Source organism: Haliaeetus albicilla, chromosome 12, assembly GCF_947461875.1.
Source record: "Haliaeetus albicilla chromosome 12, bHalAlb1.1, whole genome shotgun sequence".
Lineage (NCBI taxonomy): Eukaryota > Metazoa > Chordata > Aves > Accipitriformes > Accipitridae > Haliaeetus > Haliaeetus albicilla.
In genome coordinates, this window is record NC_091494.1 from 30,031,428 (window position 1) to 30,046,318 (window position 14,891).

Genomic DNA, 14,891 nt, shown 5'->3' on the forward strand with positions numbered 1-14,891 from the left:
CTGCTGTAGTGCAAATCTAGTAATAGGTGTACTGCATTGATGATTTATTTGTTCTTATTTCCTCGCTCTATTTTACATCAGAAAATTCCCATTTTATATCAATGCAGAGAATCTATGTTCTAGATTTGCATTTTTTGAGCTGCTTTCTTGGCATGGAAATCCCTTGGGATTTTGATTTACACTGAAAAATTCCTGTTATAAAGCGTAGTTTTTTGATGCTAAAAGTAATCATTGCGTTCCAGTTACTGACCCTTAAGATAGGCCACGCTGCTTAAAGGAAAACTGCATTGTTCACATGTGACAAATTAGCTAAATGAGCAAAACCTATATTAAAGTCTCTGTTACTCTGTCAAACTTGTCATTTGGTTATTTGACCATTTCCCTGGGTATTTGAAAAAAGATAAGCAGGAACTGTGATTGCAGTATGAGGCAGATGGCATCATAAATACATAGTGGAAATTAAGCCAAGCTCCAACACGTGAGGTTTTGTGGGTGGAGAGTGACGGTACATCTTGATCTAAACCCCTGGAGCTCTGCTGCTCCGCACCAGAATACAGCTGCAGAGGGCACTCGGTGCAGACCCGCAGAGGGGGTATTTCCTAGCTCACATCTTCCTGGCTGCTTGAACCACCCATCCTGCAGCTGTGGGAACAATGGCACAGATCTTCTTTCACGCTACAGCTGGGGAGAAACAGGCTTCTTGTGTAACAAGGAAATAATGAATTCAAATTAGCTTTCTCTTCTGATGTAGGGTAAGAAACGCAAAGTTTCCTGGGCAGAAAAACACACAGAGGGAAGAGTGGAGATGTGTTTAATTGCTTTATTTGAATAAACCATGTCAACATTTAAATTTTTTAACTCTATGAGAACTTCAATATGAAATGTTGTTTTGAAACAAGAGATGGAAAGCGTTTGCTCAGAAAATCAAATCTCACATTTCACCCACCTGGTAACACCTCTTTGCTTTTTTTCCCTGCCTTTTTGAACAAGATTTAGCTCTCACTGGTTGTGCTTCTTCCTGCATGCCAGCTGACAGGAGGTAGGCAGGAAATGCCCATTTGCTGGTGCCTCCTTAGCATGATGCTTCTCACCTACCTTCTTCCATCAAAAGAAGAACTATTTTTATGGTACTGACAAGATAGGATGGTTGAGAAGTTAGATAGTAACCAATTCATGCAGCTTCCAACATAAGTTGCCTGCAAGACAGCTGGCAAGTCTGGAGGTCATGTTTCTTCTCATTTTTTCTTTTCTTTTTTTTCCTCTGTTCTTTTTTGGGGCCGTTTTACTACCTTATTTTCATTCCTTGCTCTTTAGTAGTCCAATTCCATGGAGAACCCCACTCAATGCAGTGTTTCATTATGCACAGAAACTCAAAGATAGTGTAAATAGTGCTAATGAAGGGGTACCACCTCTGCTCCACGGGCTGCTGTGTCCGTCACATCTGCGCTGTATTGTAGCACTATCAGTAGGTTTCCCAAATTATTCCTAAAGGCAGTGGAGAGACACTGTAGGGAGTGGCAGATTGAAAATCTCAGACTAGGCAGTTTAGAGATCAGGAAAGACCAGGGCAGGCACAGCATGGAAGTGGTGAGAGGAGCTGTTCAGCAAAGCTTTCATCGAACAGGTCAAGGGTTCGGGACGTGCAGCTGTTCAAAGCCCGGGAAGTGCTAAACCAAAGCGTTGCAGAGAATCTGAAGTGCAGCAGATGAAGCCATTTGAACCATAGTTGCTCCAGTCAATTGACCTTTGGGCCTGACCTCATTGCCCTCACAAAACCCAGGTTCCAAATAAAACTTGGTGGAGGTCATGGTTGGACCCACCGTCGTATTCAGCTGGGTAGTGTTTGCAGCTGCTGGTTGACAAATGGTTGCATTTATCCATGTGGAATAGGCCAGAACATGTTTATTCCTCTGGCTGATAAACTCAATAAGCTTTATGCATTTGGTTGAACACTTCAGGTATGTTCTGCTCATTGGGTCGGACCCTGGATGAGCAAATGGTGACTTGATCAAATGCCCAAGAGAAGTGATCAGAGTCCAAGGGATGAGTTTGACAGAATCTCCCTTGTACACAAGGTGGTCAGAAGTACCTGTGTGCTTTAATATCTGTGTGAGATTGGTGTGCCCTGGAGTGGGAGCTGTCTTTAATGCTGTTAATGCTACTCGAAAGTGGGAAACTCAGGCTTTTGGCTTTCTTTACAACTTAAGAAGTGCGAATCGGCTAATCAATTAATGAAAACCTGAAAATTTGCATGGCATTTTAAGATGAAGAGTGTTGAAAATACTTGTGCATTTCCTACTAATTCAGTGATAGCATTGCTGCATTTGAACGAGTAATTGGGGGCACCTTAAAACAACTGTTGAACTCTTCAGTCCTACAAATTTTGGGCATTGGTCTGCTCCTTACTGGGGACAAATCTTGGTGGAGCAAGTAGGAGCAATGTTTGCCTAAAAATGTTAATTTAGGTGTTCGGTAAAGATACACTTGAACAGGCAGTTTTTGTTTTCACAACTTGTCTTGTTTTTTATAAATATAAATTATTGGCTCTTTATTTGTTTTTTGAATAAATTAAATGATTACCTAAAATGTTGGTGTTTTTTTTTTTTAATTAATTGCAGTTTTCCATTAAGAGCAAACTCTTTCTAAAGTCCCATTGATTCACACAGAAGAGCTTGTCTGTGTTGCATAGAAACCCAACTAGAAGGGAGACGGTGGGAGTGTGGTGGTATAGAGCAGCAGAAGCTTTGGGGAGATGGGGCTGGGGAGTGCTCTTCAGGCTCTTGGTTCTGCATGTTACCAGATCCTGCTTGAAGCCTGATATATTTTGTGCAAAGTAGAAAAAACTGTGTAAATGAGTGTTTAGAATGACTCTACTATATGAGACACATTGAATTTTATGCCACAGCTGGAGAAATTTTTCCTTAATTGAAGCTGTGGGCAAGCGTATGTCATTTTTGATTTAACATTTTCCCTCACCCCTGCACCCCCTACCCCAACCAAAATCCTTTGTGGAGTCAGATTGTTGCTGTAGCCTTTGTGAACCCCTCTCTTCTAATGTTTAATCAAGTGCTGAAAAGAGAAATTTACAGACTATTTAAAATGTGGAAAAATTGCTTCCCAATATTTTTGACAGAGAGAGACTGAGAACACACAGCATTGAATCATCAGGAAAATTGAAGATTTCCCCTGAACAACATTGGGATTTTACAGCAGAGGACTTGAAAGACCTTGGAGAAATTGGACGAGGCGCTTATGGTTCTGTCAACAAAATGGTCCACAAACCAAGTGGGCAAATTATGGCAGTTAAAGTAGGTGATGCCCATACTTACATTTGTACTTCAGTCCATTAGGGATGAAATGTGATGGAGAATTAACGTTCTTCCATCTAGCACCCATCTACTGCTCTTTTCTATTTATTTCCAGTGTAAAGGCTGCTATGTGCTGAAAATACATTGTATAATGGGCATATTGTCAAGTGATTTGTGAAGCTCTCATAATTGCTTTTGCCCTTTTGAAAATGCCTGTCAGGAACCTACTGTTTTGAGGGGATCACATGTCTCTGGAGACTGATAATGGGGCATAGGCCTTTCACCTCTGGGTCACTGGTTCAGATACAGCCTAGGCTGGTGGTAGGCACAAGTTGACATCTAATAGCTTCTTGGTGTCTTTTGTGAAATCAGGTAGTGACTTAAAATCTGCTTTTTATGTAAGCATGTGCAGTGGTGTGGTCTCACCAGGAGGAGCTGGAATGGAGTGGACATCTTCTAGGGAGTGTTTTTGCTCTTGCTGATGTATGGTGGAGTATCTTTGCTTTGTGTTTACCATGCCAGACCTGCTCTGGAGATGGAAAGCGTAGCAGTTTTCTGGACTGACCATTTCCTACCTTATGCTACCCAAAACCTCACCTTAAAACCAGAAACAATATGCAGCCTCGTTTCCCAGCTGGGTGATACAGAGTAATCTTTGTCTTGTTGCAGCAGTGCTGCTTACTGGGCATCTTTGAGGAGCTGCTTGTCCATCAAGCTGGGTGAGGTGGGCAGCAGTTATTCTCTCTCTCTCTCTTTCTCTCTCATCTTCATCCTTTTCTTTGCTTGCTGCTGCCTGGTAGCTAATGACATCAATCTTTTATCTCTGTTGTTGATATCAACTGTCAGTGCTCCCATGGCTCCCATGAAAGAGTATAAGTGAGCCGTGTAGGAGTCTGTGTTGCTCTCTTTCCCAACTCTCTCTGCCTTCTTTGGAATATTCCCTGAGCTGATCTGGAAATGTTCACTCCTGCTGGCCTCAGATGCCAGGTAGACATGTCTCAGCCCCAGCTCTAGCTGCTGTGAATATAATTCATACTTGTCTCTAGAGTGTTGGGTTACTGAAGTAACCACCATCCTTTGATTTTCTCCAGTAAATACTGACTTCCTCACAGCAGTGGGATCACTGGCCAGGTCTCTGAGTGGTTTGGATCACCAGGCAGTGGTGTTTCAACCTGGTTTTGAATCCCTAAAGTTTCCAGTGGAGCTAGAGGCTACCTGTAGCTAAAGGCTTGTTTTTCTTAGTTGTCTTTGGTGGAACTTGTAGATGGAGTTTGCAGATGATAGGTTGAAAACTGCAGATGTAGTGAAATGATGCCTGGGCACCCTCAGCTTCTCAAACCCAGGGTGTGTGACCCGGGTAACTATAGTTTTGCTGCTATAATTATGATAGCCATGGGTAAAACAATGCATACCTATAGCTGAGTGGCTTTGTTATCCGCAGCTTTGCAATGGGTACGGCTGTGCTGAGCAGAGCGCTTTGTTGGATTAGCTAACATCATCGAGAAGGATGGCACAGAAATTCTGTGGTCCCAGACTGTGTTTGCGCAAGGGGTGTTCAGCATTGTAGGATAATCTTGTCAGCATTGAGAGTCTGTGATGCAGGTACAGCTCCCATGTGGGAGGCAGAAGGCACCAATGCGTGTTCTTGAAGCACATAGTCGGAGATGACATTGCACAGCATGTTGACCTGGCTTTCCCAAGGGAAGAGAGGTGGTCTGAGCTTCAGGGGGGTGCTGGGCTTGGGTGCTCACTTTTAAACAAGTAAAACCTGATAGGTTTACAGTGTCTAAACTTTGAAATGTCAATGTTGTGGGCTGGGATAGTGCCACCTTCTTTTCCCTGAATCCACTCTCCTGAGGCGGGCATGGCTAGGCCTGCAGGAGAAGGAAGGTTGGAGGGTCTGGGCAACCACATAATTTCTAAAATGTTAGTGGCAAGGGACTGTTCTGTTTGTCCCAGTGGGGATAAAACACGAAATTGAGTAAAGAAGACCTGTGGGTGGAACAGCCAAGGCAGCAGCAGCTATTCCACAGCTTGGATGGTAGTTGTTTGAGATGAGGTTTCAGGACAGGGCTGAGCTTGGACTAGTGACTAGTTCATCCCAAACTATTCAGCCTTTTGTCAGATTGCTGTTGCTTTTGGGGCAGCCAAGGTTGTGCATTAATCTGCTTGCTCCTGTTCTATTTAAATCTGCCCTGTGGGCCATCCATGTTTGGGGCTGTCCACCTCCTGCTCCCTCTGTCTTCCCTCAAGCCTGTGGTGTTCTGACAGCTTGCAGAGTTATTGCTGTCTGAAGCCCCAGCTCCCCACCTGTGTTCAGGAAAACCAGCTGCTCTCCACGGTCTCTCCTTGCTCTACAGGCAGGGACTTAACTTGTTTTCTTCTCCTTCAGCATAATGCCCTTCTGTAAGAGAAGGTCGAGAAGGTTTAGAAGGGGGATCGTGATTTGAGATGAAAATGTGTCAGTCTGGTGATTTGAGGTCTTGGCAATGATCTCAATGACATCTGCTTGCAACTCTGTGGTGTGTCACCATGCTGTGTGCAGGGCATCAGGAATGCTGCCCTGCAACTAGCTGGCTTGTGAAGCCAGTGTCTCTGGTTATTTGGTGGTACTGCTGTCCCTCTCCTGTGCTTCCCCAAGAGCAACATCAGCGCAGCAGGCAAATCATCCTTGGAAGGACATTCAGCAGTAGGAAATAGGTTTATGGAGGCCACAAGCCAAAAGCTGGCTGTTCTGTACTGATGAGTGAAACACAGAGATGGCTCCAGAAGCTGCTAATTAGATGCAGAGAAAATTGGAACAGGGGCCTCCCCCAGCTGCTCCTCCATCCTTCTCCACCACTACCCAAATTTCCACTACCACTGCTGCAAATTTCCAGCGCAGTCAGGTATCTTCCTACCTCAGTTCTGGAAGGGCCAAGTCCTGTTTGCAGCTACCATGACCCGGCTGCATCCCTTGTGGCTTGTCAGCCCCTTCTGCCATAGGCAGATTCAAATTCTCCTTGTTCCACAAGCGTGCAGTGTGAAATGTTGCTCTTGCGCCCATCCTGGAGTCTTCCTCTGGCTGATGGCAGCTCCTGCTGTGTTGAGGTAGCCTGGTACCTCTGGGCACTTGTCCTGCTCACCACTTGGCCTCTGCAGATGCAGCTGCCAGAGCATACCCTCAAATCCTGTTTCCAGCTCCTTCCTCTGGCTTTTTCCAGCCTGTCACACAAGGAACAGCCTTTGGTTCCTTGAAGCGTGGTTTAACTTAGCCTTCCACTTTCTCCCCACTTCTTGCGTGTGGCACCAGTGCCGGCAGGGCACACGGGCTCCTGCTGTCCCCAGGGGCTCCCCGAGCACAGCCTTTTTGCTGTGTTTCTTGTCTATATTTCTTACCACTGCAGGAAAATAATTTCTGAGTGCTGAAATATCACTGAAATAACTTGAGATCTGCAGGTGGAGACACCATTTTCTTTCATTTTTTCCTTTTATGCATTTTGCCTCACCAGCCAACGTATGGATCCTGGCAGATGTAATCCTGGCACCTTTAACGAGGGTGTCTAGCTGCTCCCACAGGCAGGGCTGCCAGGCCCCTGGATGAGTCAGAAAGCTTTCATCTGTGCTTGAGCATCAGCAGCAAAGGAGGAAAATGAGCCTCGTTGTGTCGCTGGCATAAAACCACTGCAGGAAAGCCTCAGCTGGCGGAGCATTGCTGGGGAGAGGCTCGGATGATGAGCTCTTGTCCCCAGTCCTGCTCCTCCCTCTCCTTCAGCCTTTGTCATTCTGTACCTCTATGAATACCTATTCAAATAACAAAAAGACATTATGTGCCTCTTCAGGAACAGGCTGGAGGGGGCTGCAGGAGCAGGGACCTCACATTTGTGAGGCTGCCAGCTGCAGCAGGTTGGTTTTGGAGGCAAACAGTTGCAGTTTTTGTTGTGATGCTTTTGCATCCCTTATCCTTTCTGCCATAGAGAGCCTCTTCCTACAGCCATCAGGAAGAGGGGAAGAGGATAAAGGAAAGAGGAATCCAACTCAGAGGATTTGTGTTCAAACCTTTCTCATTTTTGCCCCTCGAAAATGTTGCATTATGTTTTCCGAATCTTAATAACAGACAATCCTCCTATTCATTAGGTCCCTTCCTTTCTCAGATAATCCTAGAGATGCAAAGTCTCTGTTTGCTCTGGGTACAGCTGGCATTGCGGTCTTCCCTCACTGGAAAAAAAGTATTCATTTTCTTGAGGATTTATTGGCATATAAGGTCAAGACTTTTCCAGGTGGGAAAGAGAACAGCCTAATTTTGTCCAGTGCCAGTTCTGTCTCTGCAAACTCACAATTGCAAGGCCAGTTTGCACATGAACTCCTCATGTCCTTGGCAGGTTTCTCTTCTGGGCTCTTTGTTTTCCTTGAAGAAGCCCTTGCCCTGGCTGGCATTAGCCTGCAGCACCAGCACTCTGTAATACTGCCTGGTCTGGCTTCCAGTTCTACCCAGTGTCCTTTGACTTTGCTTCTGGTTACTTGTTTTCTCTTTAGTCTGTTTTTGCCCAGTCTGTGGCAGTTATTAAGTGTCTTGTGAATAATCTCCTGGGCTTCTTTGCTCCTTGGAGAACGCTGGTCCCCTCTCAGGGTTTGCTCCAATGCTGTCACTCCTGGGTTTATCCCAGAGACTTAACAGTATGTGTAGTTCTCCAGCCTGCTTTTGTATTTGCCCTCTGACATCACCTCATGGTGCTGTCCCAGCTGCCTCAGGGGGCTGTGCATCTCATTTCATGAGGGTACCACAAATTCAAGGAACAGGACTGTCTTTGGCACATTGGAGGAACTGTAGAGAAGTCCCATTTTATTTGGGTGAAATGGTTTTCTTGGGAAGCTCACCAGGCAGCTGGGGGGTTTCTTCCTGTCCTGAGGTTTCCCTCTGGCACTGGTGATAGTTCACACAAAAAAAGTGCTTTAAAAGACCTTTGGCATACTTGGTTTTTCCGGACTGGTATAAAAATACGTAAATTAAGAAAAGCCCAAACTGGAATGAAAGCTGGGGAGTGTTCTCCCTGTTGGAGCAGGACACTGCTTTTTGCCATGTAATACCTGGTGTGGGTTTTATTAGCCAGGGTACTTAAAAAGGCCTCTCAGAAGCTAAGAAAGTTTCTTGTTTGAAGAGTTCACAAGATAAATAAGCAAGTATTTAAAATAGGCAACCTTCCATCTCTTAGGTGGTACCTGTGCAGGTCAGGAGCCTGAGCAGTGATGTCCTGAGCGTGCAGGTGGCTGGCAGGAGACCTCTGCCTCCTGCTCCTCTCCCCCTCAGCCCCCCTAGCCCCAGGGGACCAGGCAGGTCCTTTCTGCCCTGCAGCAGGGAGCGCCTCCGATATTTGGGGTACAGTATTAGCAGCTTCTGCCAATTCCTTTTCAGCCAGCTCAACTAGCTGAAAAATACACTGTCAAGAGACAAGTAGAGTGTTTTGTGCTTTGGTTGACCTTCAAGCTTCCTGTCATGGCCCCATGGAAACATTTTGTACCTCTTTTTAATTGAATTCTTTTTCTGTCAGAAATAGTTACAGCTAGGAGAGTAAGCCAGCTGGGGAGAGGGCATTTTTGTCCACAATCCTTGTGTTTGGTTTTCGCCCACCCCAAAAGATGTAGTGATTTTCAGCTGTATGCCATAATTTTCTGTATCTTCCAATATCTATTGTATAAATCAGCCTAGCTGATTTAGTCCCACTCTGCGATATTGCCTAGTCTCGTCTCCAGTTCCAGCCAATGCCTTCAGACATTGTTGCTGATTTCTTGTTTCCTCTTTAGTCTAGCAGTATTTTTGACCAGATTACAGGTTGTCTTCCACTTCTTCTGCTCCAAACTTGTCCTAAGAAAATCAGAAGCAATTTCAAGATCAATTGGGTAATTGGAGAAGCTGGCCAAGGCACTGTCTCTTAACAGAGATATGTAAAATTCAGGAGGTCAAGCCTATGTCCATTAAAGATCCCTGTTCTTCCCGGAGAAGCCAGTAAGCTGTGGAACCATTTCTTGTTCAGAGCACAGTGCCTCTTTTGACTTGTAGTAGTCAGTGCTTACTCTTTCATCCATAGCTTTAAAACAGATGTTCATGTCTTTGGCTTTCACAGGTTTTCTCTGATGGCAGTCTCACAGCTGAAATAGGTTGCTAAGTATCAGATATCCCTGAGAGCAGAAATTTAACGTTTATTCATACCTCCATAATCTCTCCGTCCTTACCTGGATGCCTGATAGCCCATAAAAGCCTGCCAAAATGACACATTAGTGTATTACGCTCAGCCAAGGGGCAAGTTTCTCTGTCCTTCCAATTTCCCATATGACTTCTGAAGAGAAGTCTTGGGGCTTTTTGCAAGCTAGCTTTATTGCAAATCATCATTTCCATTCTTCACACAATTAGGTACCCTCTCCCAAGTTGACTCCTTATGGTTTATTGAGCAGAATTTTCTGTTTTGCTCATCTGTTTGGATAGCTGACTGAGAGTTGGGGAAACCAGTGCTCCAAGCCCTGCTGGTAGTACACTGGGAAGGGAGTGAATGAGTAAGGGCTAAAAGGAAACGGTGAGAGAGAGTGAGAACCTTATTGTAGGAGGTGGGAAGCTAGTTGTGATCAGTGGAAGACCTGACATACTTCTGTCAGCAGTAAATGTGTTTTGGATGGGTAGATAAATATTCTCGTCCTCAGCAGTGAGTGGGCAAACCCCCTTTTTCCTGCTGGTTTGGTGTCCTCAGTCCCTGCCATCCCCTGGGAGCACCAGCCCTCCAGTGGCACTGCGAAGCACTGCTGTGCTGTGCTTTCTGCTGAGGACACCTGTGAGCCTGGTATGCAGGACAACACTGTGTTGTCTTGCAACTCGAGTTGGTTTTCAGTTTGGTGTTTATAGCTTTTTTTCTTTTTTTCTTTCCTTTCCTTGTCTTTTTTTAACTGGTCACTACCCACTGCACCTGAATCTTTTTGTGTGCATATTGGGGCTGGGTGATGTCTTTTCTGTTTTGGGTCCAGTTTCTGGGATCTGTCTGCTTTTAGGTTTGAGTGTGGTCCAATCCACAGCATAGCTTATCCTTTTGCTGTTGATGCTGCCCAGGGCATAGCTTTCAGAGCTCTTGTTCCTGATATCAGAAGGCTTTGTCCTAACATGTGTTTGTATTAAAAGGGCTGGAGCATTTTCTCCTGGAGGATTCAATGCAGTTTAAGTTTGAGGCCAACAAGGAACTGTTAAAAAAGAGGCTTTCCATAAGCCTCTACTACAAAAAACTGCTTTTTCCATATGTGGCTTGTTTGGCCATGTCAGTGACTACATGCAGTAGAGAGACCAGGCTGAGAAGTGTAAGACCTGAAGCTAAGTCAGACCTGTCCATCCCTGTCTTAAATGGTGTCTTCAGGCTGTTGCCTCACCTTGTGTCTTCCTTCCCTGCTATCTCCCATGTTCCTGGGGCAGTCTGTCTGTGGTAGCTGCTTGTCTTGCAGTCTGCCTTGGAGCTAGATAGCAGATGGTCATTATGACTTGTGTACTATTTGGGTAGTGGCTGCTGTTGACTTCAGTTACCTTTTGCTGTTTCTTCCTTGTCTTGCTGGTGAACACTCGTTCCTTAGCTGGTAAATTGGGACCGCTGGCCTGCAACAGACTCCCTGGTGCACTCCAGCTAAACAAAGCCACCTTTTCCAGCCTGGGCTGACCCCAGCTCAGTGCTATGCTGCATGCTGCTCCTGATAGTTTTCCCCCCATCTTGAATTTGCCAATCTCCAGTCTCTAGTACTCGTATGAGACCTCCCAGTCTTGCATCATGTCATTACCTTCACTCCCTGAAGCAGTGTTTGTTGGTGATTCCATGCTGGCTTCTCAAGGTGTCCTTTGGCTCCTGTGTCTGCCTGGATGCTCTGCCCTATAGCTGACCCACTGTCTGTCCTCTGGGTCTTCTGCCTGCCCTTTCTCTTTCTCCCTGGGGAGATTGTGTTTGGGAAAAGGAGGAATCTTTGGGTTCAGTAGTGTTCTGGGGTGCTATTAAAATTGCCTCCTCCATACAACACATTTCACATGCTTTCCAGAGTTGGAAAAGTAACAGCAGAGAAGGAAATGTCAGAGGTGAGAGGAAATGCTCTCAGGGGAAGTTGTGGAGTTTGAGGAGCACACTGTGGGGATGATTGTGACAGGATTGTGCAGATGCAAGGGGAATGCAGAATGGGGGCTGGGGAGACTCCCAGATGACCAGGAAAGAGGCTTTTTGGAGACACATACAGAGTTGGCACAGAAGGGAGATGTGAGTTACAATATGGAAAAAAGCGCCTTTTGGTATTGCTCCTCACCAGAGGTGAACTTTTCAGAGGTGTGGGTAGCATCACAGTGAGAGACTAAACTATTCCTCGTAAGTCCCACCATGGTGGCTTTGGCATCCATCATCTTTTATTGAGGTCAGAGCAATGGCATTATCATTTCACACAGTGCTGATGGTGTGCCACCTAGAAAGAGACATTCAATCTGTTCAGCCTTTGATATCTCAGCAGGGGGTTGCAGTGATTATATGGTGTAGACGCAAAACAAAGAAATAATCAAACTCATCAGGCTTCCTTCAGTGATGTGTCTGAACTTCTGTGAAACAGACTTGAACCAGTGACCTAGAGGTGAAGCATTTTAGTTTCATTACTAGTCCGTTGAGCAATCTTCTTGCTCTGTTGTGACTACAAAATCCCAACCGCTCAGTGGCATCACAGGGCATGGATGTTACAGATTGTGGGTGTGCTGGGCAAATCTCTTGCCAGTTTTCCCAAGTACTCTAGAATTCAATGGGGGGGAAAGGGCAATACGAACAAGACAATTACTGGTCTAGGCCAAACTAGAGCTACTAGAACATTAAGAACAAGTGGTGAAATACCAAAATATCAGGATACACCAAAGGTAAGGAAAATTATAGTGTCGATACTGTCCTCATTTTGTGTGGGTCATCACAAAATAGTCTTAAGGTACATTATCATGCACTGTTTCTCAAATGGTGCTATATGAATGGCCAACCTTGAAAGTACTTTCATATACTTAGTCTTGTGCTTGCTAATGTGTGTGGTCTTGATGCCACCAGCAGTTGCTCACAGGGCAGTATTGTCGGTGAGAGTGGGAGATGGTGTCTTGCAGATTTTTCCCACAACCTTGAATAATTTTTCTTTCTTGGATAGCCAAGTAGTTTTTCTCCTCAAGGAGGGTCCAGGCTACCTCTGTTGCTTTGGACTTCTTGCCAAATTTTTTTCTTGTTTTTTTTTTTTTTTTAAAGATTTTTCAACACGAGTCACACCTTCAGGATCACTATTTCCTCACCTGTGATTCAGGGAATGCATTAATTAGTGCAAGATGTTAAATATGTCTGTAAAATCACATGAAAAACTGGGGATGGTCTTCTCCATCCTTCATTTAGCAAGGTTCATGTTTGAACACGTACAGTTTTCTGTTTTCAAACTTGCATTGTTGTTTTAAGCCCAAATAAGACTTTCCTTTATATATAGTGTATATATAAAGTATAGTGTGTGTATACATATATATCTTTATATACATGTAGCATATATATTTTATACATATACATATATACATACATGTATACATATATATAAAGTATCTTTTATATAGTGTTAATGTTCCCTAGGCTAGTACTAGGTAAAGAATTGTTAGTTTTATGAGAAGAGCTCACGGGACTATTGCCCGCCATTAGCATTACCAGAGCAATGTGTTCCCTCGGTTATGTGACGGTCCCTTTTCACTGTGCCAGCCATGGCGGAGGCATGGTAGAAGGACCCTTTTTGTCTTCTGTGCTTGTCTTAGAAATTTTAAACATAATGTTCCTTGATTAAATTTCAAAACAGCCTTCGAGCCCTGTCCAACATGGCTAAGAACTGTGTGGGAATTTGTTTTGAAATGAAAGCCTGAATGTGTTGTTTTGCTGTAGTTTTTAATGAAATCTCTGCTTTTTAATTTCATTCTGACATTTCATCTGAGAGTGTTGATGCTCATGAGAGGACTGGGGATTTTAGAGTCTGAATTAAATGGCTTTAGGGGTTTTCAGTTATATTTCTTATTTGAGAACACAGCTTAATTCTCTAGAGTGTGTTTGAGCATGCCTTGGGGATTGCCTGCTCAGCCATGGGTTTGGGGTCCCTGGCATGCTTCTCCAGAAGCGGGTCTGAGGATACAGTAATGGCATGTAAGTGATAAAGTCTCTGCCACTCTTCCTCTTTCAGAGAATTCGGTCGACAGTGGATGAAAAAGAACAGAAGCAGCTTCTGATGGACCTTGATGTAGTAATGCGAAGCAGTGACTGCCCGTATATTGTTCAGTTTTATGGCGCACTCTTCAGAGAGGTGGGCACTCCAAACTTGCTTCATTCATAGCAGAGTTTGGTTTTTACCTTCTTTTTTTCTTTGCAGTTTCCAACTTGCATAAAGAGGGGAATGTTATTTATGTTAGGTTTCTTAGCTCTCCACTTTTAATCAAGGGTATTTAACCAGGAGACCCAGACGTCTGGGTCCTACTGAGCACATACATGCTATTCCCATGCATTGTTATGTCTCTCTGCGTATTTCGGTCTCTCCTTCTTTCCTGCTTTTCTTCTCTCTTGATGAGGTCCAGGTCTGTGGCTCCCCCACAGAGTGTGTGCTGCCGGGTTCAGCGCAGCTCTGCGGCACAGCACTTGGACACAAATGTGGTTTCTGTCAGCGCTTGTGAGATGCAACCATGTGGAGGACCTGTATCCCTGTAATGAAGGTGATTGCTGTGATAGTAGTCACAGCTCCCCATAAGGTTATCTGATGTATGTATGTATGTACATACCCAGGCTGTGTCAGAGACTCCCAATGGACATGCATCTGCCTTGAAGTGGTTTATACCTGCAGATACGTAAGAAAACAAGGGGCAACCATGGTGGGTCAGACCAAAACTCCTAGCAGGATGTTCTGTCTCTGGCAGTGGTCCACAGGATCTGCTTGCAGAAGCACGTGTGATACTTTGCCATAGCCTTCAGTTGTATGTAGCTCTCTTCTGAGCTAGATGTGCTGTCTTTGTGCTCGGTGACTCTTACTGCATTTCTTTTCCATGGAAGTGTTCAGTTTGCCCTTGAATACATGTACATTTTTTGCATCCATGGTGCTCCCTGAGAGGCACTTCCCTTGGTTGTCTGCCCCTTGTTTGAAGGCCCATCACCTTGATTCATTCTGAATTTTCACCCTGCTGTTTTGAGTGGTGCCCCTAGTGCTTCCCCTAGTTTTTTTATTTGAAGAGGTGGTAAACAGTTGATCTTTATCCATCCTGTCCAGGCCACTGAGGATTTTATGGACAGTTGCCATATTCCCCCTCTGTCATATCTTACCCAGCCTGGTAAGTGCTAGCCTGTGTCATACACTGAACCCCTTCCAGACCTTTGATCATCTTTCTTGCTGTTCTCTGCATCTTTTCCAGTTCTACTCTGTCCTTTTGGGACAGAGACCAAAATTGCATGACTGTTCTTGAAAGGAGAAACATCTGCAATAGCTAGTCTAGGGGCGGTAATTTTGCTTGGCTCTTTTATGTACCTAGATAGTGTGTTCTGTGGAGTGGGTTTATTCAGTGTGATACTTTGATGA

At 44.8% G+C, this 14,891-nt stretch overlaps 1 protein-coding gene across 2 annotated transcripts in view; it reads left to right on the plus strand.

Moving 5' to 3' along the window:
* Positions 1–14,891, plus strand: part of MAP2K4 (mitogen-activated protein kinase kinase 4) — a 107,346-nt gene that overhangs the window by 54,869 nt on the left and 37,586 nt on the right. For both annotated transcript variants that reach the window (XM_069798854.1, XM_069798855.1), the window contains 2 exons: positions 3,134–3,308; positions 13,515–13,634. In XM_069798854.1, coding sequence (XP_069654955.1) covers positions 3,134–3,308; positions 13,515–13,634 — 295 coding nt within the window. The remainder of the gene's footprint in view (positions 1–3,133; positions 3,309–13,514; positions 13,635–14,891) is intronic.